Source organism: Choloepus didactylus, chromosome 7 (assembly GCF_015220235.1).
Source record: "Choloepus didactylus isolate mChoDid1 chromosome 7, mChoDid1.pri, whole genome shotgun sequence".
NCBI lineage: Eukaryota > Metazoa > Chordata > Mammalia > Pilosa > Megalonychidae > Choloepus > Choloepus didactylus.
Window position 1 is genome coordinate 142,915,918 of NC_051313.1, and position 24,882 is coordinate 142,940,799.

Below are 24,882 nucleotides of genomic sequence, written 5' to 3' on the forward strand. Positions count from 1 at the left end.
AGCACTAACTAGGACTGCACTGCAAATCCTTGACCCCACTGCTAAAGATCTGGGAGGAAAGGGACACAGACTAGAGATGAGGGACCAGGTTTTATTAGGAAGGTATGAATTGCAGCCATTTGGTTCTTCAACATAAGGAAGAATTATGGTTTCCAAAAAATCACAAGAAAAAGAATCTAATCATATTAACTAGACAGTAGAGCTATATACACACATTTTATTTTGTCCCATTAGGGCATTATCTTGATTAAATGGTTTGCTTTATTTATGTATTTTAATGAGTCTTAGCTAACTGTTTAGTTAGAAGATCCAGGAATTAGGAACATAAATTGACATTTTGGCCATGCAATATGTCCTTAATTCAATGTTGGACAATTTCATCTCTTAATATAGCTGATCTTCAAAACAAATTTGACCATCTTGACTCGAGTACTTCCTAGCTACGTGTCCTTGGGCAAGTAACACAAGCTCTCCATACCCCAGTATCCTCATCTATATAAAATAGGGATATCAGCAATACCTAGATTCAAAGAAATAATGTTCATAAAGGATAAAACAAAGGCCATTAGGCATATGAAAAGATGTTCAGCGCTATTAGTCATTAGGGAAATGCAAAGCAAAACCACAATGAATGTAGAAATTATCTTACGGGTTTTGTATTATTCTCGTAACTGTCCTGTAAGTTTGAAAAGTTTCAAAATATAAAGTTAAAAAAAAAAAAAACCCACAATGAGATACCATTTCACACCCACAAGGATGGCTACATTCAGGAAGGCAGAATAACAAGTAAGTGTTGGCAAGGATGTGGAGAAATTGGAACCCTCCAACAACGCTGGCAGGCGTGCAAAATGGTGCAGCCTCTTTGGAAAACAGCTTGGTAGTACCTTAAACTTTACTTTTAATGTACCTTAAAACAGAGTGACCATATGGTCCAGCAATTCCACTCCTAGGGATCTACCTGGAAGAAATGGAAACCTGCGTCCACACAAAGACTTATTCAGGAATGGTCATAGCCACATTGTTCATAATAGCCACAAAGTGGAAACAATCCACATGTCCATGCAAAATGTGGTATATGCATATAATGGAAAACTATTTGGGAAAAAAAAAAAAAAAAAAATCACATCAACTGAAAGAAACCAGATGGACAAAAATGCACACTCTAGGATTCGATTTATATGAAATACAGACAGAAAGTAGGGGCTAGGGGTGGAAATGTGAAGTGACTGTAAACGTGCCTGGGGGTTCTTTTTGGGGTGATAAAAATGTGCTCAGATTAGATTGTAGTAATGATTCCACAACTCTGTAAATAAATGCAAAACTAAAAATCCTTGAATTGTACACTTAAAACGGGTAAATTTTATGGTATGTATAATATACCCTAATTTTGTGGTATGCAGATGTCAAAGATAAACTGAAGCACTTAAACCGTTTTTGTTAAAGTTTATTTGAGCAACAGATGATTCATGAGTCAGGCAGCACCAAACCATAAATTGTAGGGAGGCCAACCAAGGAGGTGCAAAGGGGAAGCTTATATAGGGAATATTTGGAAACAAGTGAAGAAATGTTCTGATTGGGACGTTAAATTTCCATTTTACATAGGACGGCCTTAAAAGGAGGGGAGCATGTATACACTGATTAGTATGGTATGCTTGTCCATTCCTATCAGCTATCTTTACTGGACAAAAACTGGTTTATAACCAGATGTTGCTTATCTACAATTCTGTATGGTGCATTCCATTGTTTCATTTTCTCAGAAAGCTTCTGATGGTCAATTGTTTGACTTCCGGGAAATCCTTTCTTATTTGGGATTTTCCCTCCTTGCAACGCCAAATACAGGGGGCCATTTTATCATACTGAACATAAATCTCAAAGGTATTAATTTAAGTGGGGGGTAGAAGTGAGTAGGCACTTAGTCCAGTGCCTCACATTGTTCAAGATCTCATTAAATGATGATCATGATTTATATACCTTCTAGAAAAGCTTCATAGTACCTGAATTTGGGGCCTGAAAAGTAGCTGTTTGTTGATCTACCGTAAATTCCATATGTGACTTCCACCGTAGAAAGCTTCTGGATTTGCATGAAAGCAACACCATGTTTATTTTATACTAGCAGCATAAGATGCACTAAATTTGATTTGAAACCAAGCAGGGCATCAGGCTCACAAAGACAGAAAGAGACTTCCAAGCTCAAGGCCTGAGCTTCCCCTCGGTACCAACAAAAACCTGAACAACAAACTGTGATTCTGGAGATAACCCTATCAGTGAGCAACAAGTGATGGACACCTGGAGGACAGAGGACAGAAAGTTAGCTATGCTGGAGGGAAGAGAGGGGAAGAAGGTCAAAGATTTCACAGAGCACAAGACAGCCCTCAAAGACAACTGGGCTTTTTTTGGGCAAAAAGGACCTAGGGGGAAAACTGGCCTAATAGCAAAGAAGTCTGTTTGGGAATAGCAATTTTACAGGAATCCACACCAGAGCCAGATAATCCACATTTTCTGAATATTTTAAATTGAAGCCTCTCAGGGTCACAATTATTCTGGCAAAGTCCCTTAAACCTTAATTTCGTTTTCTTGACCTGAACTAAACCCCCAAACTGCACAAAGACAGTAATTTATACTGACCTTAGCAATCAGAAGACTAATAACTCCCAGGGGCTAACCACTTTCCCAAGAGCATTTGCTAATGGATTTATTATAGGTGGCAAAAGATGTCTGCCCTTTGGAAGAGTAGATTGGGGGCAGGACTCCCACCGTTGTGGACTGCTTATAACTTGAATCAGAATTGAAAACTAGGAAACTCAACTTTCAGCAAGGCTGAAGGAGTGTTTTCTTCATTTGTAGAAAATGTTTTATTAGATGAGCAGACTCGTACACTCTTCTCTTTCCCATTCTCTCCTTCATTCCACATTATCCTGAAACCCCCCCTAAATGCTGAGGCTCAGCAAAATTCTAGGTCCTGGTGGTAACTGTAAGAAAGGAATAAGTTTAGTTTTCACATAGAGACAGCATGGAATAAAGGAAATGGAGGCAAAACCAGTTTAAACAAGCCCCAAAGAGAAGAAAGAGTATCTGCCTGCTCCTTATATGGAAAAGCAACCATAGTTACTGGAATGTAAAGAGATATGAGGTAAAATCAGAGGCGGGAACTCACAGCAAAAAAAAAAAAAAAAAATTGGGGGAGGATAGGCTGATCAGTTCAAAATCTCAATAATGAGCTAGTTGGCTCTCTGGGATTGGCCGTACAAATTAAAATCTCAAAAGATGAATTAGTGTTCTCAGATAGGCTGTAACCTCTGTAGTACCCAGTCAATGGGGAAACAGGGGAGGGACTTGCGAATTAGGAGTAGGAAATTTAAAGATCCCCATTCTCTTCCTCTGGCGCACCAGCCTTCCATGTGTTTGGCTGGATGCCCTATCTTGCAAGATCGTAAATAAATTCTTTTCTCCTCCAGAACCGAGTGAGCGTTTATTCCCTTACAGGTACCGCTTTATTTCCGACAGTAACTATTCAGCTCACGTTTTCACATTTGGGGATGTGTGTGCCAGTGGGACAGGGGGACTGAGAGTCACACAAATAATTAAGATACCATGGAGGAAGTGCTATAACCAACCTTGAGTGAACTGGATAGTGGCACTAGCTCTGTCGAGAAGAAAGGAGCAGCAAAAGTTTCTCTGAGGAAGTGATGTTTTAACAGGCTCTGGAGGAGAAATGTCTAGAATGAGTAGCAGAGGGCATTCCAGGACAAGATGAGCAAGACATGAAGGCCGTTTGTCTCCAGATAACCTCGAGTGACAGAAGTCTGGCAGGGCGAGAGGTTTTTTTTACTAGTCAACGAAATGCTGCTTCATAAGAGGAAAGAGAAACCTAACTAGGGGAAAGAGAAACTGTGCTAAGAAAACCTGCAACTGAGCTAACCTCTGCTGCCCACATACGTGGTTTCTAGCAAAAATCTATACCTTACATCCTCAAACCAAGTGTTCACTTCTTTGGGTCACCCGCCAAAGTCTTGGAAATCTAACACTAAATCTTCACCCTACATCTAAGAAGTCCATCTGTTTTCCCTTTCTTTTAACATTTAAAGATTACCTATGATGTGCCAGGTGCAATTATTCATGTATTCTTGAGCCCTCCCTTAGTCCTATAAGAGCTTTTTGCCCAATATATAGAAGAAATCAGCCATCTTGCCCAAAGTCACCCAGACGTAGGAAGTTGAGGTGGGTTTTAAACCCAGTTCTGTCTGCACTCAAATCCCTCCAGAGTCCTATCCACCCTCTCACTGCATAGACTAAACAGATCCTCTGATCATTGACTCAACACTTGACAGTCAGCTGAAGTTTAAAATGCTTTCTAATTGATCACAACTGACTCTTTCAGTTGGGCTGAACCTTTATTTTATTCTCTTCAAAACTACTTCTAGCTTCCATAGAGTAAAATTAGGATAGGTCACCACAGGAAGAAATACTATTTTTGGGTTTTAAAAAAAAAAAAAGGAGTCGCTTCTGCGGTGATGGAAAGTTTTGGTAACGGATGGTGGGGACGATATCACAACATTGTGAATATAATTAACAGCACTCGATTAATATATTTGAATGTGGTTAAAAGAGGAAATTTTATGTTGTGTGTATGTTACTGGAATAAAATTTAAAATAATAGCATAGGACTGTACAACACAGTGAACCCTAACATAAAGCATGAATTATAGTTAATAGCACAATCATAAAAATGTTCTTTCATCAGTTGTAACAAATGTAACGTGCTAATGCATGATACTAATATTTAGGGTGGTATATGGGATATCTGTAAACCTACAACTTCTCCAATTAAAAACATGGTCTCAAAACAAGTGGTTTAAATGGGAGACTATATGTTGTATATATATTACCCCAATAAAAGAGAAATGCCGATACAAACACGAAAAAATAGTCAATCTCCAGTTATTTCTCAGAGGTCCTAGAAGATGGTGTAATTCACAAAGCAAATGTGTTCTTATAGATCATTAATATGCAGAACATTTTTATGGCAATATATGTGGATACATAAAATGTATATAAATCAGTAAAGTACATATTAGGGCAATCTCCGGTTTCAGGAAATTATCATCTTTTCAAAACCTCAATAAAATGTCAAAATTTTCCAGTTGTCTTTGGTTTGGCAGAGTCATTTTAGCAGTTCTAGCAACTAAGTCTGTTATTCTGAATTTCTAGGTGTGCCAAGTTCTATCAGGATTTAACTCCAAGCAACACAGGTATGAATTTTCTTCTTGAGAGTAAAGAACCAGGAAAAAATAATCCAACTTAGGTGAGGAAGGAGAAGGAAGAAAGCAAGGATGGGGTATGAGCCCAAAGGAGGGAAGATAAGGGTAAAACAAAGATAAAGTCACTCTAGCTTAAAAGCCTTTCCCTGCATTTCTTCTACAGAAGCATACAAGCAATGCCAGAGTTTCCTTGATAATCTACCTGTATAAAAGGTGCAATCAGACCATTCGCCACTTCCCGAGTGACTGTGCTAACTTGAAAAGAACTCACAGAGTCCAACTCACTGATTTCCTTTATGAGTTGACAAAAGTCAATATTCCAAGCAGATATGAAAAATGAGATTGTAAAACTTATCCTAAACGTTTCCTCCCCTACAAGTCTGCCCACACACCCAGTGACCTCATTGCCTCTGTGAGCATGACATGTTTGGGAACGAGAAATTTCCTCTGGTAGTGGGATCCCGGCCAAATGAGCAGGGCCCCGGGAATGAGTTGCCAAGGCCATCCTCAATCCAGACCTGCTCTGCCCCACCTCCTGCAGTCACATCTGTCAAGATCCTGTCACCTGCCCCCCTGGCATTCCATTTTTATCTATATTGGGACTAAAGTCTCAAATAGTGAGACACAGTCTGGACAGTATGGACTCTACAGCAAAGGGAAATGCACCAAGCCTCCCATTTCAGGGGCAAAGAGGTAGATGTCAACCACAGAATTCAGCACAGGAACGAACAAAACAAAACCAGGAAGCGTGTGAATCTGTCCCCCACACCCACAATCTCCAATTTTGTTCCATTCTCGATTCCTTCCACTTCTGACACCTTGTCATTCCATCTTCCTCCCATCTCCAACAAGACCTGCTCTCAGGAAAGGATCTTTTCTCATTCATTCAGACTGTAATATGAGTTTGAAATAAACACCCAGGGAGTCATATTAGAAATACTCCTCTGCGGCGGTCAGTTCTGAAAGCTGTAAATCAAAGGAAGATGTGACGGATGAAACAAAACCACCAAGTGTCCACATCACAGGCAGAGCCAACCAAACCGGATGACCATCCACAACTAACTTAGATGATAAACTCAGAGGCTGCCACGTTGCTGCAGACTGGATGAGGAACGGGACGTGGGGAAAAGAGTGGAGGAAAGATGACGAGGTGGAGGAAAGCAGCCAGGAAGCCCTAACTTTACAACAGATGCTGAAGTTCACTGGGCAACACTGGGCCACGGGCGAGCTTGCTTTCCGTAACGCATTGCTCCAGCGAGGCGGCTTGCGGTGGGGGGGGGTCTGAGTAGGTCAGACAGCAAGTCTTAACTTTTGAGAGGCCTCCATAGGACCTGCCATGTCCACAGCCACATTTGAAGGGTCTTATTAGGCACAGGTAACTACGGTATTTTTTTGTTTTTGGTTTTTCCCCCAAACCACATGATCCTGTCACCCTGGTCACAGCTTTCATTGAAGATAGGGTAGCAGCAGCCTGTGAGATGGTGTGACATGCAGACAGGGACACTCACTGCACAGCGTCTACATGACCCAAACAACACTCTTGGTGGGTATCTGACTGAGACACAGAGAGGACAGCACCCGACAGGGCAGCAAGGAAATGATGGGCACCATGAGAAGAGGTAGAAAGTAGAAGCCACATGGCACTGGGCTGCATAAGCAAGTGGAAGTTCTGAAGAAGAGGCGAGAGTTTCAGATAGGAAAACAGAAGCATGTCAAGCAAAACAAGCAAAGATGAAGGCTCTGTGCTGTCAGAGAGGCCATTATACCCAGAGCATTTCAAACACGTGGTCTATCCAGCCTGCTCTATGCAGGAGCCACCAGCCAGTGCAGCTACTGAATACTTGAGATGTGGCTAGTTAAAATCAGATTTTGCATATATAATATAATAAACATATTTTATTTGCATATAAAACACATTGTTTAAATTAACTTCACCATTTTTTTTTTTTAATTTGGCTACCAGAAAAATCTAAAATTACATATGTGACTCATATTTATTTCTATTGGACAGGGTTGTTCTACCTCCATGAGGCCAGTTGAGCTATGAGATTTTTTTCTGGTCCTATTATTTCTTGGAGATTTCTTAATCATGTGAGCCCCTAATCACTGCAGTCAACTGGAACAATCTTAAAATATCCAAGAGAAATATATACCAAGTTAGAAGGGCCCTCAGAACTTAACTGGCCCTGACTTCCACATTGCAGGTGTAGTAGTTTAAAAAGATGGCGACCCAAGTATTTCGCTCAGATACCTCCTCACGAACAAACTCTATACTCAGGACTGCCACCAAGAGTTGGCTGGACTACTGAGGAGCCCCCAGCATCTGCAAGGATCCTCCACACCCCGCAGTGAACATCCACACACAACTCAGACACTATTTCAGGGGCCAACTTGTTCAGTATTGGAAAGGCCTCAATTCAGCGCATTTGTTTTCTACTGAATTGCTGATCTGTGACTCATAACCAGAGGCATAAAAATCCAGTTCCAATACGAAAGCCAGTTGGGGAATCAAGGTATTTCCCTTACATTGCTGTTCAACAATCTATTAGAATTAAATCATTGCTGAGAATCGAGGGCTTCCAATGTGGAATGTGACTCAGAGTCAGCTGCCCAACACTTGACAAATGAGTTTCCTTTACAGCCTTTCTCCAGCCTCTGCTTCCACTTATTACCCCTTAACCTGTCCTAGATGGATAAATTCTCATAAAACCCACTCACTGACCCTATATCCTTCTTCCAAAACTATAGTCCGTTCAATTTCCCTTCCATGTGAAAATCTTTTCGTGATGTGAAGACAGCGATCCCTCTTCCAAGTCTTTTTCAGGTTAAATATCCTTTTTGTTTTGGTATTTTTCTTTCAAAAGTAGGTTTTGGTCTTTTAACCCTCTTGGCTGCTCTCTTTGGGATCTGCTTTGTCAATGTCTTCCCTTAAAGTATGGTGCCCAGGCTTGAATAGTGGCGGTCCCCCTTGATCTCAGCACAACGCTAGAGGAGAGTTTTGGCCTCCTGTTCTGGACACCACAATTCCACCCAACAACTGTAGATGATAGTGCCTTCCCCATCTGATTTTCTCGAGCCCTGCTTTTATCCCCACATCTTTATCCCTTCTCGCTGTGGGAAAGCCACAGATTTAAAAAAAAACATTCTAAGTCTTACCAAGGGTTTGTATATCAACATTTAAAATAAGCATCTGCAATGGTTCACAATACTGGCCGTCCAAAAAAAGAATCATCGGGAGGCTGTACAAATATGGACTGCTAGGTCCAACCAAGAGAGCCAGATCCCGAACAGAACCTAGTGTTGGGTAGTTGAAAAAGCTCCAGATGATTGTAATATTCATTCAGGGTTGAACCACTAATCTAAAGAAACCACAAACCTGATCCTCATATTAATTCAAGTGATTTTTCCTGCTTATACTGCGACTCTGAATTTTTATTTTAAATTGAACTAGCAGAGCTTGGTGGGTTCACTGTAAACAACTTTGAAATTATTCAAATCCTTTGGTAGTTGAACTAAAGTAAAGGTGGAGTCAATTTGGTACAACCAAGACCTCACTGAAAATCAACATAAAAAGAACATCAGGCTTAGGAGACCTAGTTTGTAACTGGATCATTCACTCATTAGCTGTGTTATTTGGGAAACTCAACCACCTTAAAGCATAGTTTCTTCACCCATAAAACAAAGGCATTGGACCAGAAATCCCTAAGATGCTCTAAATCTCTGATTCAATTCCAGGAAAGAAGTTGTGAATGAAAAAAGAGTAAAAAGTTACATCCTGCTCCCAGTTTGAAAGGATGGGAATTCAGCTATGAGAACTTCAACTGGGGCAAAAATATTACAATGTTCAAAGTGCCACTTAAATTTAAAATATTTATTCCCTATTTTAAATATCACCACACTTAAGGGTGAATTAGGTTTAATTTTTTGTTTGCACACCCAGTGAATCTTCTACCTCTTGCTATGTCTCAAGACCGCAGCTCATATAGAGAATGGGTCTTTCAGCCCAGAAAGAGGACTTGGTACATCAGAACAATTAGTTCAGACAGCTGAGCTCTAATCTCAGCCCTGCTAATCACTATGCCTCAGTTTCTTGATCTGTAAAATGGAGATGAGTTGTATCACGCAACTCACAGAGTTGCTATAATGCATTAAAAAAAAAAAATTTAACGTTTGAAACTAAAAAAAAAAAAAAAAAACTTCAAAGTTCTTTATAAACTATTACATGTTCTCAGCAGTTTTTCAGTATTGGCCACACAATATTCATTCACAAAAACAAAACTTGAGAGACATACATACCAGGGATCCTATTGAGTGTCACCCAGAAATGTTCGTCCGGGCTGTAGGTGTCCTTGGACCAGGAGAGTAAGTCAAGTGCACGTTGATCTTGGAGGACAAAGTTAGCAAATTCCCTTGTGAGGGCCACATAGGCAGTGCCAAAGTAAATGGTTATGTTGTGAGGAGGTGGCGTTTTTGATTTTGTTGTTTTAATCACATAGGAATCTTTCTTGTTCAAGAATTCTCGGTGGACGTACTTAGTCCGTCCAATTATATGATCAGGGGGCAGCACCCCTGGAGTTATATTTTTCCCTTTAAACCCTTTCAAGTACTGAAGTATCTCCCTGTTGGTTTTCAGGGGGAAATCTTGCCCGCAGGTGTTGATCACATACTTCCAGGGAACCTGGGAGGCCACGAGGTCTCCCAAGCAGTTGAGATCAGCCTGGAGCCTGGAAATCCCACCATAGACAACGGGCTCCAGCTTGGAAGCCAGAAAAGCATTGGAGAAGCAGCTCAGTAACCGCTTCACCGCATCTTTAAACGTCTCCGCCGCCTTCTCATCCACGTGAACGCAGTAGACATTTTGGGGCATGTAAATCGCCCTGAAAAGCCTCTCGAACGTTTCAAAGTCTTTGTGGACGGTCACTGTGAAAGCCAAAGGGAATGCAGCTTCTTCTTCAGAGAGAGTTTCTGTTATATAGTGACTTTGAACCATGTACTCATAACAGGTAGCTGCATTGAAGGTCGTTTTCAATGCATTTTCTGTTAGGTAGAAAACCTTCCCCGTAAAAATCTGATGGCAGACTTCTACCAAGAGTGAAGTGTTTGACAGTGCTGCCTTCAGAAAACGCTTATTCTCCTGTAACTTGTTATTGTAAACAAACACAAAAATCAGGGCACTAATGATAGACAAGCTGAAAATACAGCGTTTCCAGGATCCCATCATTCAAAACCAGGAAGTGAGGAAAATGTCTCCTGAAACAGGACCGAAGCATAGATATACTTAACTTACTTTTTCTCTAGAATTCATAACGGTCCTCTCGGTAGACGCAGCTCTGACGGATGTCTGGTGTCCTTCCAGCTTAACCGTTCTCGTACTGTGTCTTTCTTCCGTACCTCTTTTATTTACCTCCTTGATGCACTTCCACCTTCCTTTGACACATTTCTGAAGTAGCTCCTTTGGATTTGCTTTGCCCAGCCTTCTGCTAACCTGTTACCTGTTACTGCACAAAAACAAATAGGCTCAGGGGTGTTCTGATCTCAGGGTATCCACACATCCCCACAGTGAAGTTGCTTGCCGACCAGAAAACCATTCTGCAAGTCATTTCCAGAAGACTTCACCCCAACCCCAGCCTCACAACTCAGCTTCCTGTTAATCATTGCATTCAACTGCCTGGGTTTGTTTGCTTAAGCAGTGCTGCCAAGTCAGAAGCTTCAGTGCTAAGCCTGTGAACACTGCCTAGAGAGACAGTCTGTCAATAAATAGTTAGTGCTTAAAAATAAATCGCTTAACCCTGTTTTTACACAGGCACACACACACACACACCCTTCCACATTGGCTGGGTGTACTATAAAGCACAGTGTTTGACTAGCTGTTGAGCCAAAGTCTTTCCAGAGATTAATTTTCTCTGCTGCTAGGTAAGGTCCTTTAAAAAGGTACAAACTTACCTCGCCGGCGAACTTCCTACACAAAGTGACTAGGGAACTATGAAGAATAAAGGTTAACGTCCTTTAAGACAAAAACAAAGAAAAGAATAGCCGGTCATCAGCCAAAAATTGCAGAGGCTAAAGGCAAAATAAGTAAATGACAAATTTACTTCACCCTGGCCTAAGAAGGATGGAGGTGGAGCACTCTGATGGCTAAAAAGATGGATGAGAGGGACCATTTCAGTTTTGGATGGTCTCAGAATTTAAAGAAAGATGCTCTTAGATTCAGATCCATAAGCACTTCAAATGGAGTCCCATTCCCCTTATTCGTAAAAAATGAGAATGATACTATCTTCATAGGTCAGGTGTGAAAATAAAATAACACATAAAGAGTTTATCATTGTGCCTGGCAACAAATGGCACAGAGAGATTGGGCAAAACTGTCCAGAGCAAACAAGATGCCAGTTTACACACACACACACTCTCTCTCACACTTTAAGAAAACAACACAATTACCACTAAACTTTGAAATCTTCTTGGGAGGCAGAGTTCACTGCTCCTTCTTTTCCAAGCCCATGTCAAGGAGCTCATACATCTAGATCAGCATCTGGCAGTTTTATATTATTTGGTAAGCTGGCTGCACTAGTTGTGTAAGGACAACAGGTAAATTGAGCTCACCTGCTCTTTATCTCCTTCTAGCTCCTAGCCCCGAAAACACAGTAGACAATTGAATATGCTCAAGTTTTCATTTCCCAGGTTCCCTGCCCACATTAGAGTAGATCCCAGGTAACAAGGACTCATAAGAGATGTGCAATTATTTCTGTGAACGTGGGTACATTCAACATTTTTTACCATTTTATATGTTTACTTAATTATAAAGACAACAGGCTATTACAGCTAGTTTGTAGTCACAAAGTTTCACTTTTCTGCACTCTCATTTAACTCTTGCCCAGAGACACATAAGTTTTTATATGATCAAGAACACAAGGGAGATGCAATTTTGCATGCTGCTTTTTGCACTTAATTCTATATCGTTAATTATTTCCATATTGCTACTCAGTCTTAACTGGACCCTGTCTTCACAACTATTATTTTAGAGCACAAGATTAGAGCTATTATTTTTTGTTATTGCTTTCTTTTTTTTCTTACTCCAACTGAAAGCTAAAGCTTTAATATGACTGCACATATACCAGGAAATGATGACAACAAAGGACTCAGGGAAATTCTCCGGAATTAGGGGAGTCAATCCTCAACTGTTAAGAATCAGATTCTACATTGTGATTTGGATGCATACACTCTTGTCCACGTGGCTCAAAACAGAATTCAATCAACCCAAATATCTATTTGCATAAAAAACTTTCATGTGTCTATCTAGATATTTCTTAAACAAATTGCTTCCTCAATACAGCAGTCATCCCAAAGCAATCTTTTCAGAAGTAATGACTAAAATCTAATTTTTATCATTATTTTTAATATCCCGCTAGGTAGGCATCCTTCGCCCACATCAAATGAAACAGACTACAGGGATGATTAAATGAAGAAGTCAATGCTTAATCGTGCTTTTACCCCAAATATTTCCAATTACATCAGCTTTTTTTTTTTTTTTTTTAATTATTTGTGGCCATCACCTCTTTCTCGTCACAGTTCTTTCCCTCCCGGCATTTCAAGCATGAAAGTGACTAATCATTTGCCTGCTCTTCTCTGAATTTACAGCTCACTGAATTTACAGTTTCTGGTTGATGAACCTGTGCATTTAGTACTTTGCTTGAGTTAAGTTTTTAAGGGTACCTCGCCTGAAATGCAATGACGGTCCTCGGATTTTGAGCTCTGGAAACATACCACAACACTTTAGTATCTTTAACAATGTTAGACATTTTTAAAAGAATTAGCATCAACCTTAGAATCACCGCAATGGTATCTGGGTGGTGAGGTGAGAACTGCTAGTCCTCCCCACCCTCCCACTTTCCCCTATGCTCTTTTGCAATCTATCTGTAATCATGCTTCCAAACTCAGGGCTCTATGCTCCATATTCTTGCATTTGTGCTAAATATTGGGATTTGGGAGAAGGGAAGTAAAGAGTGACCAAGGACAGAAATTCTGCATTCTAGCTTGAACATCAGATCAAAATTAATACCCAAAACTCGAAGTTGGAGCTGTGTTTGGGGAGGATACAAAATTCCAAGACATTAGGAACCAAAATAGACTTGTGGCTTAGTCACGCAATAAATGGAAGGGTATGTATTCATGTCTCTTCCAGAGTTCAACCTATAATTGCTTACTTTTACATATTTTATACCCTTAGAAAGCCTCACTCCAGACGTAAATTTGCATTGCACTAAAATGATTGCATTTAGAATGTAATCTAAACAACTCACTGTAAAATGTCTGTCTTTATTCAAGGGTCCATATAATGCCCCAAATGCTTTTCCCGTATTTATCTTATCACGACATCATCTCCAGGCAAAAGAGAGGAACCAGGGAAGCCAAAAGGAAACTTTTTCAATGTCTAAGAAAGTCGAGTGAAGTCTCAGAGAAGGAGGTGCTTGGGTTAAACTGGATTTTTTAATCTGAAGGGCTGTGCTGGACACTGTCCTTTTCCACTGCTCTGTTTAAGCCCTCCTCTGTCTCTCCCTCCTCTTTCTTTCTCTAATTACTTCTGTATTTGTTTCTGTTAAATTCAGTACCCTGATTTTACTCTCAATGTCTCTTTAAAACCACAGGAAGTGGCCTGAAGCAACAGAGTTTAAAATAGACAACTAGTGTACTTAAAAAGAATCTGGGTTATGCGTCAGCAAATCTCCAGTAGGACTAAATCCATTCTCCGACTTGGAGCCCCAGAACAAAGTCATTTGATCTTACAGCCTCACCATAGCTTTCTCATGGGTGAACTTGAGAAGACAACTTCCCCAATCAAATGGGGAAGGAGCTTTGTAACCGCCTGGGGGCCTGTGAATCCCCATTCCAGAGTCTCCTCCCTAGCCCTGTAAACCCTGTAACCCCTACCCCTGATCTCGGTTTTTCAACTGGAAAGTCAAAGGCGGCCCAATTTCCCGGAGGTGCTGGGAGGATTCCTGAGGTAGTGTACATAAAGCACCCAGCTTGTGCCTGCCAGGGACTACAGAGCCACCTTCAGACTTGGAGAGAAAGCTACAGGAAAGAAAAGGCACTGGGGAAGTGGGGGAGGGTTGCAATCTCTGGAAACAGGAAAATGGGGAAATGCAGGATAGAGCCAGATCTTTTCAAGCTCAGTCAATTAACAAATGCAATGTAAGAGCCCTGCCCTGAAGGCTCTTTCCAGCTGCCCTCGCAAATTCTAGGCTTAAATGCCCAACACCAAGGAAGGAGTCTGAGCATTTCAACAGCCCAACTTTTCTCTGCTCCGTCCTCAGGTTTGCGTTGGGGTACGGCTTCAGATGCTAGGAGAAAGTAGAACAGGGACCCAGTCGCTGCACCAGCTTTGCTTTTTCACCCTTCTAGATTTCTGCTCCTTCCTTCCTCCACTCTATTCCACTGAAATTCCCTGATTTGATTTTGAGGTTATAGGATCTAGAGGACACCCTACAGGGAGTCCTCCTGCTACAAGGGAAACTTCTGAAAGAACAGCCTCCCCCCTTCTAATGGCCATATGCTGACCAATCAGAACAGAGTGCAAGGAAATGGGTGCCCTCAGCTGTGGGGTCCCAAGCCAGGGACTTACAGTCTCCCCATTTCCTGAGGATGACCACAGCCTGCAAGGAGCCGATTAATGTCTGTTCTGTTGGCTAATCCAACACCAAGTGAGAAAACTTAAAAAATAAATAAATAAAAATAAAAGGCTGTCCTTACAAGAGACTAATTATCAAAGGCCCAAACTTAAAAATAAGAAAAACATGGGCTGGATCTAACAATGCAGGAGAAAATGCCCAGGAGGACACTGGCGGGACATACAATGTCATTTTTAGTTTTACCTATTGTCAAATGAAGTTCATACCTCTCAGAACTATTGAAGGGAGAGACTAATTATAATTAGAGTACATTTTAAATGTCAAAGCATGCCAAGTACATTTCCCATTGCCTGAAGAAAACTGGGGAACATAATGTAAACCATTCCGTTAGGAATGAACATTTCCCTGCAATTTAAAAGTTGAAACTAAGACATAGATATGAATACTAATAATTCAACGAAACAAATGAAAAACCCTAGTTCTCAGTAGGTGCACCACACAATGAAACAACATGCAAACATGTGTTATCCTTTCAAAAGGTTCTTCAAACAGAAATTGTATGTACTGGGACCAAATGATTCATTCCTCAAACACGTGTGTGTGTGTGTGTGTGTGTGTGTGTGTGTGTGTGTGTGTGTGTGTGTGTGTGTGTGTGTGTGTGTGTACTTACTACAGGCACTGTACTAGGTTCTGCGAATATAAAACATAAACATAGCTCAAATGCATAAAAGTCTGTAGAATCTTAAAGTGCTATCAGGGATTAAACAGAAGAAATATTATGTGGAGACCATCCCCTTGCAACTTTCTCCCTTGGGTAGTTTTCCAGCAGCTTCGCTTCTACCTACCTTTCTTGGTTCCCGGGAGGATAAAGTTGCCAAGAAGAAAAGAGGCCTCTTTCCGATAAAGGCAGGTTAACCTGTGAGTTTACAAGTAGTATAACAAAAGGAGGAATGTGGACTTACAGAGATTTGTTTGCCTCCCGGTCCCACCCCCAAAGGCCCTACCTGCCCGAGGCGAGAACGCACATCTACAAGGAGCCCCACCTGAAGTTTAAGGTAGTCCACGGGCTCCATAAAGTGCTTTGGGGCGGACCCTTCCGACTCCAGGGGCGTTACAAGCAGAAGCTGCCTGCGCAGACAGCTGCCCTGGATAAAACTGATCTCCCACGAGAACGCTGCAGTATCGGGCACCTGATAATTATTCTCTGGGATTTTCCCGGGACTATCCTCCAGCTTACCCAATCCGCGGTCGCCTTGTCTGGGAGAAAGAGCGTTTCCAATTCCCTTCCCGGACCCTGGTACTGCAAGGCGCTTCCTTTAAATTTAGTTTCCCGAAAGAAACCCTCTAGCTCCCGACTCGTGGTGATCCATGAACAGGTTTAGCTCTGTGTGCCTCCCCAGTGGAGGAGGAGAATTTCGCACAGGCGGGATATGCCCTGAGCTGGGGGAGTTAGGAGTCCAGATTTTAGGCTTGATAACGCACAGCTTGAGCCAGTTATTTCTTCTCTCAGAATTGCAGATTCTGCCCCAGGCAGGGTAAGCGGGAGGGGCTTCCGGGAATGAATTGCGACTCTCGTTCCAGGGAACAGGCTCAGTGCAACTATGTATCTCTTCACGTCCCTCTTCCCATCAAAGGCTTGAAGCAGCTTATGAAATACAAAAAAACTCAGTGGCTTTCAGAAACAGTGGCAGGAGAAGGAACAGCAAATCAACAACTCTTATTCCGGAGTAGACTAAACGTAGCCTGTTTCAACAGAGATTTCTTTTTGAGTGTTGGGATTCTGAGAAATTTTCTTCTGTATACATTTACTTATTGTCTAAAATGCTCATAGATTCTGTTCTAATTGGAAGAGAACATTTTCAGTGGCCTCGATCAGTTATCTTGTACCCTCATCCTAAACTATGCTGCACGAGGCCTCTATCTTAAAGTTCAATTTCCTCATTAGTACCTGTGACTCAGTTTCCTCAGGGGGTGTCATTCTGTACCATTTTCAAGACTGTAAAAAAGTAGGCGTTTGTCCATAGGCATCTTGCTGGAGAGTTCAGTAAAATGTCTCATACGATTCTACGCTTTTCACCAACAAAGGAATAAAATAATCTAATTTCCAGTTCCTATATATCACTGGTTTACCAAACTCTTCCAAAGAGTTAGAAACGAGTGGAAACAGCTGTTCCGAAAATTCAGCATTGAGTCCTCTTACCTTGAGCCACTTAAGCCAAGTAAACCAGCTCAGCAGTAGCTGATTTTTCATTACTTGGGCCTACCTAATTATTTCCCAAGGCTCCTTCACAGATTTTGCCCATTGAGTTCCTCATTGGGTTCCACTTTTTTCTCTAAGTACCCTTATCTTTTTTTCCCCTGGGCCACCCAACCTGCTCTTCTAAGTAATTAACAATAGAGTGTTGAAATTCCACCCAACCCCCAGAGAAAAAGGACAACCCACAAAGAAAAAGAAAAATGGCTACTATACATTTTCGAAAATTCACCCTCAATGAATTGTAAATAAAATCAGTAATGCAGTTTTTTCTCTTTAAGTAGTTTAAAAATATATATGAGTATCCATTGTTAGCAAAAGCGTGAGGAAGTAAACCACCATGTATACTGATGGACTGACTAAAAGTTGGAACATATTTGAAAAGCAATTTTGCGATATGTATCAAGAGCTTCAGATGGTCATATTCATCAGTCCACGAAGTTTCCATTAGAAAGGCAGTAACACTAAAATGTGGCAAAGCTTTACGTGAAAATATGTTACTTTTGATGTTATTCAGCAATGATAATAGTATTTTACACAGTGAGAAATTGGAAAATAATGCTCAACAATTAAGGAATCAGTATGCAAATTTTTGTACATCCATACTATGAAAAAGAATGAGGTTATTTCATATTTTCAATGACATAGAGAAATTATTATGATATATTGTTAAGTGAAAGTAGCAGGATACAAAATTGTATACTCAGCATGTCCTAACAGTATGCAGAGGAGGAAACTAATGCAAATATGTTAACAAGAATGACATCAATTTGTATAATGTAAAATTTTTACTTTCTTTTTTTTGCTTTTCTGTACTTCCAAATTTTCTACAATGTGAATGTAGTTTATAATAAGAAAAAAAGTTTTAAAATTTTCTGCCCACTAATAACTAACACAGGGTTTCCCAATTATACATGAAGGGTGAGTTCATGAAAACTAATATAAACCTGGACTACAGAACCAACAAAGGATGGCAGGGTTTATATTTAACACTCAATATAAGACCTCCCTTTGGAAATAGCTGAAATAAAGTCCCCACATCACCTGGCCAGACAGTTTCAAATTCTTGAAATTCTTGCTGGCTTTTAAAAAAAAAAATCGAAGATATCTGCATTATTTCAAATTGTCCTTATGGGGATTTTACTGATATTTTCAGACCTCAAACTCGTGTAATTCAAATTCACGTAAAATGAGACCAGAGTGAATAATCCATATTAAAGATATTGAATTTCTAAACCACACACTATAAATGCTTTAAAAGCAGTTTCATGTGTCATATCAAAGATTTGCGACACACAATGCTGGCAGAAATTAAACAAGCCTGTTCTATGAGCAAACTGTCTATTTAGTAATACGTATGAAGTGTAACATATTTGGACAAGTTCCACTGAAAACACATGCAAAAACATCTACAGGGTGTCCACAAAATCTGGAAACAGGTGAATATACTATGCCGCCAAAGACATTTTCAATCTGTAAAACACAGAGCTATAGACATACGTGTGAGCATGTGTGTGTACATGTGTGTATACATGTGTGTTTGCTTCCAGCCTTTGTGGCCACACTGTAGAATGGAAAGCCAGTTCCACATACCTGGAAACCTATTGAGCGTCACCCAGAAATGTTCATCAGGAGAGTAAGTGTCTTTGGACCACGCAAGCAAATCAATGGCCCTCTGGTCTTGAAGAACAAAATTTGCAAATTCCCTTGTAAGGGCCACATAGGCTGAGCCAAAATAAATGGTGAGATTATGGGGCGGAGGACTTTTTCTCACCCATGTCCAGAGCATGAAGGAAAACAAACGGAATCTCTGTTCCCGGTACATGTATTTGGTCCTTCTGCTTATATGAGGTGGGGGCAGCACCCCTGGAGTTACATTTTTCCCTTTAAGCGTTTTTAAATACTGAACTATTTCCCTATTGGTTTTCAGGGGGAAATCTTGCCCACAGGTGTTGATCACGTACTTCCAGGGAACCTCCGAGGCCACAAGGTCTCCCAGGCAGTTGAGATCAGCCTGGAGCCTGGAAATTCCTGCGTAGACCACAGACTCCCTCTTAGAGGCCAGGAAGGCATTTGGGAAGCAGTTCAGAAGTTTTCTCACTGCATCTTTGAAAGCAACTGTGGCCTTTTCATCCACATGAACACAGTAGGCGTTTTGGGGCATGTAAATAGCTCTGAAGAGTCTTTCAAAAGTATCAAAGTCTTTGTGGATGACAAGGGTATATGCCAAAGGGAATTTGGCTTCTTCTTTGGACAGAGATTCCATTATGTAGTGATTTTGGATCAAGTATTGCTGGCAAGTTGTGTTTCCAAATGATGTCATGGGTGTAGTTTCCTCCAAGAAAATTTTCTTTCCTGTCACGATCACATCACAGACTTCTGCAAGGACTGAAGTGTTTGAGATTTTCCCCACTCGCAGGTATTTCTGTGGGACTAAATTGTTGGTATATAGGAAAAAAAGAGTTGTAGACATGGCCATGAGACCTACGGCAAATCCAAACTTCTTCCACGTCATTGTTCCTGTGAGCTCTCTTCTTATGTGTCACTCTCCTAACTTCACACCACGGCCGATGTTAGTCTGTCTGCAGGTTCATCCCAAGACGGTCGGGAAATCTGCTCCAATGTCTTATTTTCAGCAAGAACATAGAAATAACTCCACTCACATTAGGGAAGGAGGATCAAACACAAGTCCGCAGTTCTTTCCATATACCCAGGGGATCAAGTGGATGGAGAACGTAAGCCACTGGGGCAAATGGGCCAACCAAAAAGAACTAAGCATAGTTGGGCAGCTTCATCTGGGTCAACCAAGAGAGAAGACCCTGCAGAATCGGCCCTGGCTACCAACTCAGAGATAGTCTTTCTGTGTGGCGCAAGGGTAGAAGGTGTGTCAGTCTCCCACACCACCATCACCACCATATGTGTCACTTTTGCATACAAGGGGCAATATGTCCTCAACTTTCGCAGTCCCAGTCGTCCTGAAGCAGGTTACAATTTACCTTGGCAGCTCCCAGGGTTGCTCAATCGCAGTGTTTCTCTGTACCAAAAAATAAAAATCAAGAATTCATAGAACTTCAGGGCTTTGAGGAATCTTACAGATTATTCAGAACAACTTATTCAGTTTACAATTGGAGAACACTGAAGATGAGTTACAAATAATATTCTATCAGATACATCTGCCTCCATTTTTTCACTGGCAACCCATGACGTAAGCACTGACATTATATTCATTTTGTACACAAGGAAATTGAAATCCAAAGGTACTCTGACTAGCCTGATACCCAATAATGAGTTAACAGTAGCTCTGGGTCCCAAACCTAATCCTTCTGCCTTCACAGGCCTCGTACCTGGAAGATTCTCTCCCCCGAGCGTTTCCTGGTGTGATCCCACCCATCCTTCAGATCTGGCATGGCACTGCTTTCCCTGGCAAACCTCCCTACCCTCCTGATTTGGGTTAGGAGGCTTTTCACCTGCCCCAGTAGGACCTTATACTCCCTCTAATTGCTCGTTTGCTCCACACTAGTCCACAGAGGGCTAGTTCTGTCTTACTGGTCACTATCTTCAGCACCTAGCTTACATCAGGCATTCCTCATTGAGTTAAGTCCGGTCAGTCTTCTTCTCCCTCTAAACTGGGACATCAGCAAACTACAGCCAGGGGACCCAATCCAGCCCCCCACAGGTTGTCATATAGCCCACGAGCTAAGAATAGTTTTACATTTTTACATGACCAAAAAATAAAATCCAAAGAAGAACAATATTTCACAACACATGAAAATGATATGAAATTAAAATGTCAGTGTCTGTCAACAAAGTTTTACTGGGACACAGCCACGCTCAGCTCATTTGTTTACATATCGCTTACGGCTGCTTGTGTATGGCAACAGCGGAGGTGAGTAGTTGCAAAAGAGATCAGCAAAGGCTAAAATCTGGCCCTTTCCAGGGAAAGTTTGCTGACTCCTCTGCATCTATTGATGCTTCTGCAGGCATGGGTTTTCACTATGTCAAAATGATGCTTGTGGACACGGAAAAATTTTACAACTTTTTGCTCCGTTTTCTGGATTTTCTTGTGGATGCTAGCATGGCATCACGCTTGGCGACAGAGTGAGAATGCAAAAGAGAGATTGTGGGTTTGGATCCTGGCCTGGCTGGCTCTTAGCTGTGTGAACTTGGGCAAGTTTCTTTACCTTTCTGCTTCAGTTTCTTCACTGTAAAATAGGGGTAATACCAGCTGAGTTAATATGAGTTAACTAGTAAAACAGAGATATTAATATGAGTTAATATAAGCAGAATGAACTTTGAACAGCCTCTGGCACATAGGAAAGACTCATACATGCTGTCTATTGTTATTATCTGCACACGGTCAATTTTAGAGGCTTCCTGCACCACTAGGTGATTGGAAATTCATAGCGCTGCACTTCGCTTGACTCCATTGTGCCCAGACTTTGGCAAGATGTATACTGCCACACAGTGGCCCTGTTCGGCATTGCTAGACACAGCAGTCCTTTCATTTAGGTGGCTAAAAATCTCGTGGATGGAAGCGAGCATTTTCATGCCATTACTGCATTTTGTTCTCTACTAGACCATGAGCAACTTGGAGGGAAAAACACATCTTCCAAGATGTAAAAGGATTGCTCGATGTGGCATTCAAGGAGCAATGAAAAACCTGCCACCTGCAAGACCTCAACCCTACCAGCCAGCCAAGGAGTCCACAGTGACACTTAAGAGGTTTCATAAAGAGACAAATGGTTGAAGTGAGATCCAAGAAGGAGCACATAAAATGTTTACATATCTCATTAAATTATTAGCAACCAACAACACACAGAGGTTCTGAAAAAAAATGAGATCAATAGGAGTCAGATTAGATTAGATTAGATTAGATGGAAGAAAAACAAGCAAGGCCCGGGGTACAGAATGTTCTTTGAGATCTTTCGGCATGTGCCAGCAAGGAGGGCAAGTGGCCAGGAGAGAACATGAAGGCAGTCAGATCACTTGCATGATTCGTTTTCAAAATTAGAGGTAAGTCTTTGTTGCTCAGATATGACCTCTCTCTCTAGCTAAGCTAACTCAGCAGGTGAACTCAGTGCCCTCCCCCCTATGTGGGACCTGACTCCCAGGGGTGTAAATCTCCCTGGCAACGCAGGATATGACTCCCAGGGATGAATCTGGGCCCGGCATCATGGGATTGAGAACATCTTCTTGACTAAAAGGGGGATATGAAATGAAATGAAATAAAGTTTCAGTGGCTGAGAGATTCCAAATGGAGTCGAGAGGTCACGCTGGTGGGCATTCTTATGCACAATATAGACAACCCTTTTTAGGTTTTAATGTATTGGAATAGCTAGAAGTAAATACCTGAAACTACCAAACTCCAACCCAGTAGCCCTGGTTCTTGAAGACGATTGTATAACAATGTAGATTACAAGGGGTGACAGTGTGATTGTGAAAACCCTGTGGATCACACTCCCTTTATCCAGTATATGAATGGATGAGTAGAAAAATGGGGACAAAAAATTAAATGAAAAATAAGGTGGGAGGCAGGAAATTATTTAGGTGTTCTTTTTTACTTTTATTTTTTATTCTTATTTTTACTTTTTCTGGTTCAAGGAAAATGTTCAAAAAATAGATTGGGGTGATGAATGCACAACTATATGATGGTACTGTGAACAACTGATTGTACACTTTGGATGATTGTATGCTATGTGAATATATCTCAATAAAACTGAATTTTTTAAAAAATTAGAGGTAAGTCTTAAAAATTCATTGTCCCCCAGTGTCCCAGGGTGCACTTGAATAAAAATTAAATAGTTTCGTTTTAATTCCTTTTGTGTAATCTAACTGGGCATCAAATTTTAAATTCTTGCTATTTTTTTCAGAAAAGGTAAATGGTTACCATAGAGAACGGAAAAGAAAGAGAGATGGAAAGAAGGCAAGAGGTCATGGAGCCCCATCCTGGCATTTTACAGGGGAAAGAAAAATGCCATCAGAGAAGGAAAATGACTTGTCTGGGGGGATGGCTGCGGAGCTGGGAGGCCTTGGCCCACTGCTCAGCCCAAGACATGGCCCGGGGTCCTGGCCTGCTAGACCAGCCTGTCCCCAGCGCTGTCGCCATGCCCAAGAGAGGGAAATGACTCAAGTTCCAGGCCCATGACGCCTTCTCCAGTCAAGTGACTGTGGCAGATTATGCGAACGCAGATCCGGCCATTGTGACGTCCGGACGGGTCAAGAAAGCCGTCGCCAGTGCTGTTCAGCAGGAAGTAAAATCTCTTTGTGGCTTGGACACCTCCAGATGCCGTGCAGAGGAAGCTCTTTCTGGGCTGGTGAGCACAGTGACATCCTCAACAGTAGTGATGAGAAGGATGCCCAGGAGAGCTTCCAAGAGAGAACTATCTCCAGAAAAAGGAAAAGCAAGAGACACAAAGAAGAACTGGACAGGGCTGAAGAAGGGTATCCCATGGATATTTGGCTATTGCTGACCTCCTACATCTGTCCTGAGGACATTGTGAGCTTTTCCCTGATTTGTAAGAATGCCTGGACTGTCACTTTCACGAAGACACTACACGCTGGGTGCCTCTCTGCTTTTGTGCCTACAGCCAGAGTCTGTGGAGAAACTCTGCTGTCTCCAGGCATGTGTGATCGGATCTCTCTACCATGTTTATGAGCCATTTGCAGCTCGAATCTCCAAGAATCCAGCCATTCCAGAAAGCACTCTGTAGCACATGAAAGAATTCCCAATGCTTACTTTTCTGGTGCAGAAATATTGTTGGGAACAGACAGGAACCAATGTGGGAATGCAACTTCAAGTTCAATAAACAGTCCCCTAGGTTAAAGAGCAAGTGTGTGGGAGGGTCGCAGCCTCCTGCTCAGTAGGAAAGGACTGCTGCCTTCTGCAGGTCACCACCCTCAAATTCATCTTTATTCCAATTGTCATGGGAATGGTATTTACCCTGTTTACCATCAATGTGAGCATGGACATGCAGCATCATCCAGTGACACTGGCGTTCCAGGCTTCTCCTATCCCTGGTGGCTGGAAGCTGAGTACTGAACAGGGTGTGCAAGCCATCCTTGACCCAGTGCACAGCGTTCTGCTCTTCAACCAGTGTCATCCTCTGTCTCCATTCTCCCTGAGAGCATAGTTACTGCTTCCCATCCCCAGAGGCAGCCCTGAGCTTGGCTGGTACGTGAATAATCAGACTCCAGTTTGGAGGGGGTGACTGAATTATATATCTATTTAGTAATGCACAGGCTCTTTGGGTTCCTGGGGCTCCTGAAGAGGAAAAACAACGAGGATTGATAAACATATTTTAACATAAAAATTTGCATTTGAGAAGAGAAACCAGGCCCTATTTTCTGCATTAATATCCCATTTGGTACTATTAAGTTTGTTGCCCTTTATTCTTTTATCCCAGTGAAAATGGCTGATCCTGCTCTAGGGGAAAATTAAACTCTTGAATCTGCAAACAAGGAAGTTTCTTCATTCCTTTATGAATCAGAGGAACCATAGAGGCCTAGAATTGTTACTACTGTTGCTTCCAGTTTAGCTGCCCCTCAAATTCAAGTGAATATATTCTCTTCTCCCATTACCCTTCTCTACAAATAAAGCTGGAGACAGGGTTTTCAGTATCTTAAAAAAAAAAGAAAAAAGAAAGCGACTTGCCCAAAGCCTCACAGGGTGGGTGCATCTCAGCTGGCCCAATGCAATAAGCTGCCACCAAAAATATTTCCTTCCTTTTGTCCTGCAGAGAAAACT

The 24,882-nt window shown here is 41.5% G+C and overlaps 1 protein-coding gene and 1 pseudogene across 1 annotated transcript; one reads left to right on the plus strand and one right to left on the minus strand.

Moving 5' to 3' along the window:
• Window positions 1-9,522: 9,522 nt before the first annotated feature.
• LOC119540839 (N-acetyllactosaminide beta-1,6-N-acetylglucosaminyl-transferase-like) lies at window positions 9,523-10,476 on the minus strand. The gene has a single exon (XM_037844748.1). The coding sequence runs from the start codon at window positions 10,474-10,476 to the stop codon at window positions 9,523-9,525; it is 954 nt and encodes a 317-aa protein (XP_037700676.1).
• A 12,715-nt stretch (window positions 10,477-23,191) lies between these two features.
• Window positions 23,192-24,268, plus strand: LOC119540092 (annotated as a pseudogene).
• The last annotated feature ends 614 nt before the right edge of the window (window positions 24,269-24,882 follow it).